Genomic DNA, 4528 nt, shown 5'->3' with positions numbered 1-4528 from the left:
AGAGCATGACATACTCAACATCATAACCAAGAAGATCTGCAAAGTGGCTGACCAATGAGGATTTGCCACATCCCTGGTGATGATGATGATGACGATAATGATGACGATGTTGATGATGATGATCATAATCATGGTGACGTCGATGTTGATAGGATGATGATAGGAACAATGATGGTAATGATGTTTATTATTATTATTATTATTATTAATATTATCATTATTATCATTATCATTATTATTATTATTATTATTGTTATTATTATTATTATTATTATTGTTGTTATTATTATTATTATTATTATTATTATTATTATTATTATTATTATTATTATTACGACAGGCCGATGATGAATCCATGATGTTGATGACTGAGTGATGAAGGTTGATGGTGAATGATGAAAATGTTCAACCAGCCAATGACCGACCAATCAATTATTATCCAGACAACCCAACCAATCAAAAATCATTCAATCCATTTGCTAGCCAATCAATCAGTTAATCAATTAAATAATAAATCAACTGAAAATTTGGGTGACTGACAAACCAACCAACTAAACAACTAACAAATTAATGAATCAACCAATTGATAAACCAACCAACCAAACAACTAACAAATTAATGAATCAACCAATTGACAAACCAACCAACTAAACACTAACCAATAAACAAATCAACCAGCCAACAAACTAAAAAAACTAATCAAACAACTCAAAAACAATTCAATGGTGCCTCTGAAGATAACTCAATAGAGGCGCTCTACAAATCTAAAATACAATGCAGACAACAGAAAGTAAACCCAATCAAACACTAACAAATAACTAAATTAATACTAGATAACTTACCAACAACTAACAACAAACTAATCAACTAACCAACCAAACAACTAGCAACAAACCAATCAACTAACCAATCAATCAACTAGCAACAAACCAATCAACTAACCAACCAAACAACTAGCAACAAACCAATCAACTAACCAATCAATCAACTAGCAACAAACCAATCAACTAACCAACCAAACAACTAGCAACAAACCAATCAACTAACCAATCAATCAACTAACAACAAACCAATCAACAAACCAATCAAAAAACTAACAACAAACCAATCAACTAACCAATCAAACAACTAGCAAAAAACGAATCAACAAACCAATCAAACCACTAACAACAAACGAATCAACTAACCAATCAAACAACTAGCAACAAACGAATCAACTAACCAATAAAAAAAAATAGCAACAAACGAATCAACAAACCAATCAAACAACTAACAACAAACCAATCAACTAACCAATCTAACAACTAACAAAGAACAAACCAGCCAGCCGGCCAGCAAAACAATCAACAAACCCTCGGTCCCACCAAGCAGAAGTCCTTGACGATGTGAGAGACCATCATGTCGCATAACTGCTCCTCTTGCAGAAGAGTCGGCACGAACGATGACGACGACGATGGTGGTGGTGGTGGTGGTGGTGGTGGTGGTGGTGGTGGTGGTGGTGATGGTGGTGGTGATGGTGGTGGCAACGCTGATGATGACGATATCAGTTCGCCACATGGAACCTTGTTTTTCAAACAATTTATTACGAGGAATATGTACATAATATAATAAAAAATATTTAACATCACTCATAAGAAAACAAATAATAACAACAAAACACGAAGAACAATAAAAAACAAAAATAACTCGATGATGAAGATAATGATGATAAATAAAAATCAATAAATCAGTCAATCAACCACTTCCTGTAATTTATATAGCGCAATAAATATTCTTAATGTCTGCCGATGATTCCCAAATCTGACGAGCTAAATACCTAGGGTTATATGCAAATAAACGCAAGTACAGCGTGCGACAATCGCGCACGTCCGCAATCGAACCCGGTTACTGCATTTTAGAATCCAGAACTCAAACAACACAGCTATCACATCGATTGAATAACAAAAATCATAATAACAGTAACGCCGGTGGTAACGCTAGGGGTCTCGTGGCCGAGTGGTTAGCGTGTCTGTCTACCACTTCCACGACCCGGGTTCGAATTCTGCAGTTTCTACAGGTTCATCCGGGTAGCCGACTCCCGGTCAACCCAGCCGTCCATCCTTTCGGGGTTGGTTAATGGGTAGACGACGTAAGTTGTCGCATGCTGGCCGGCGAGATGGCTCAGTGAGTCAAACATCTCAATGGCTATCATATACTCAGCGTATATGATGCGGTGCTTGCGCGTGCACATAAATCCATGTGTACGTCGTGTGAAAAGGATAAACAAACAGCCTTTGTGGCAAAAGATGGCTACTTCATATCATTGGTTGAAGATATGAAGAACATAATAAAGATATATAGATGATATATCAGTAACATTGTAAGTGGTTCTGCGTATGTCAGAGCTGCAATAATAAAGACTAATAAAAAAAAAAAAAAAAAAAAAGAAATTCCGACAACAGCAAAACAATAATAATAACAATAATAATAACAATAATAATAACAATAATAATAACAATAATAATAACAATAATAATAAAAATGATAAAAATAATAAAAATAATAATAAAATAAAATGACCGACAAACAAATTATTGTAAGTAAAAAATTATTAATTAATTAATTAATTAATTAATTAATTACCTCAACGGAGACACCATGTGAAACAAGTTTCATATAAACTTTGACCCGACCTAGATTGCAGTTACTTGATTGGATGGTTTCTACTTTCGATGAACCCAACTTTTCTGCGTCAGTTTTAAACTCGAAAGACTGTAATGATTGCAAATAGATCAGGTGAGAATAATTAGGACAACATGTGAGGCTCGTAGACTTGCATCTACGTACATTTAAGAGAGGAATAAAATGTGGATTATTAAAAGTAATAAATAAAAAAATTTATGAACAAAATAAACAAAATAAAGATATAACGAAAACACATAAAATAGACCTTTTGTCACGTGCAAAGAACATCTAGGAACTAAAGTGGCAACGAATAGCGTTTAGTTTACTTTACTTTACAGTGATTTGGTTTGTTTGAATAACTAAATAATTTACCGCTAGAAGAAACCAGATTGATGGCTGAGACTGTCAATAATGATTTTGTGTCGGCGTGATTAAAAGAGCCAAACATCATTAACGAATATTCTGAGAAATAGCCGAAAGACAACCCGTTTGACGAACTGACGATGAATGATGGGTTAGGACGATATCGAAAGATGATTTCACAATTAACAATCAACAGTGAGTGGGTGTGCCACGGGGCAGATAGACTCCCCCTCCGCACTCTGTCGAACGTCTATCTTGATCGCCTGGACTCAACTCCGAACAATAAAAGTGAAAACAACAAAACAGCAAAACAGAACATTAGCTCAGTCGCAGCTGCTTACAAGTAGCTAATGACGGTGGCAAAATCTCGCAGCTCACTTCATTAAACTTAATGACAAAATGTAACAATCGCAAGTCTTATATTCTACCTAAAATGCACAAAAAGAAAACAAAATGGCGTGATGATATCAGAAATCAAATCAACAGTTCGATATGCAAATGAGGATGAATCTTCAACATTCACGGTTCAGTAAGTTCGATACTAATATTGCTAATCAACAATACACTACAAAATGGTTTTTAACATTAATTAATATTATGCTACAAAACGGTTTTTAACATTACTAATTAATATTAGCCTACCAAACGGTTCTTAACATTACTAATTAATATTATAGTGCGGTCGGTTAATGTCTTCACATAATATAAATATTTCACTTCCGGACCCCAAGATATCCTTTGGTATATAGATTAATTATGTTATATAATGTTAAAAAAAAGCGGGACACAAGTTATTTGAACATTGTAAATTGTTTATTTCAACCGCAAAAAATCACCGATTTAAGTAACTGAGTAGTAACATTCATTATCTTCGATTTGCAAATTGTAACCGTTGTTTCCATGGTTACGAAGTTATTGACACTTTGTATTCGCCGAAAAATTTTCAATTTCGCAAACAAACTTTTTAAATTCGTTGACAAATTTAATTATTACTTAAAAATATCAAAAATTAAAATATTATAAATAAAAATATTGTGAAAATTCGAGCTGAAGTAAATGAAATTAACATGAAAATAAAGTAAATGTGTGCTTCAATCTGTTTACTTTACTACAGACTTACATTGTCACTGCTAAGCATTTTGTCTTTAATTTTTTAGTTTTTTACGAGTAAATTGATAACAAACTGAACATAAAAATTAAAAAAAATCTGAGTTTTTATGTAAGTCGGTAATTTTTTTAAAACAATTTATTTATTACTAATATTTATTTAATAATGATAACTATTATTATTGACTTAACTATTATAAACAATTAGCAACAACTGTAAAAACTAACAACATTACTTACCTTGTAATAAATATTTAATAATGATATTATTAGTTAACTACACGAAAAAAGGTTGTCACACCTAACTACTTTTATGCTAATTTCATTTGCATAGTTGCTTTTCAGCTCTTATTTTGTTAAAACTTTAATTATAATTTAACTAGAAGACAAGTTT

At 32.6% G+C, this 4528-nt stretch overlaps 1 protein-coding gene across 1 annotated transcript; it reads right to left on the bottom strand.

Moving 5' to 3' along the window:
- Positions 1-2050: 2050 nt before the first annotated feature.
- HELRODRAFT_179008 (hypothetical protein) lies at positions 2051-4165 on the bottom strand (the record flags this gene model as incomplete). Its single annotated transcript, XM_009027869.1, has 3 exons — positions 2051-2215; positions 2623-2751; positions 4148-4165. The coding sequence occupies 3 exons, from the start codon at positions 4163-4165 to the stop codon at positions 2051-2053; spliced, it is 312 nt and encodes a 103-aa protein (XP_009026117.1).
- Between the last annotated feature and the right edge of the window lie 363 nt (positions 4166-4528).

This window comes from Helobdella robusta, assembly GCF_000326865.2.
Source record: "Helobdella robusta unplaced genomic scaffold HELROscaffold_51, whole genome shotgun sequence".
Classification (NCBI taxonomy): Eukaryota; Metazoa; Annelida; class Clitellata; order Rhynchobdellida; family Glossiphoniidae; genus Helobdella; species Helobdella robusta.
The sequence above is the reverse complement of the archived record's forward strand: the minus strand, read 5'-3'. Positions and strand labels throughout refer to the sequence as shown.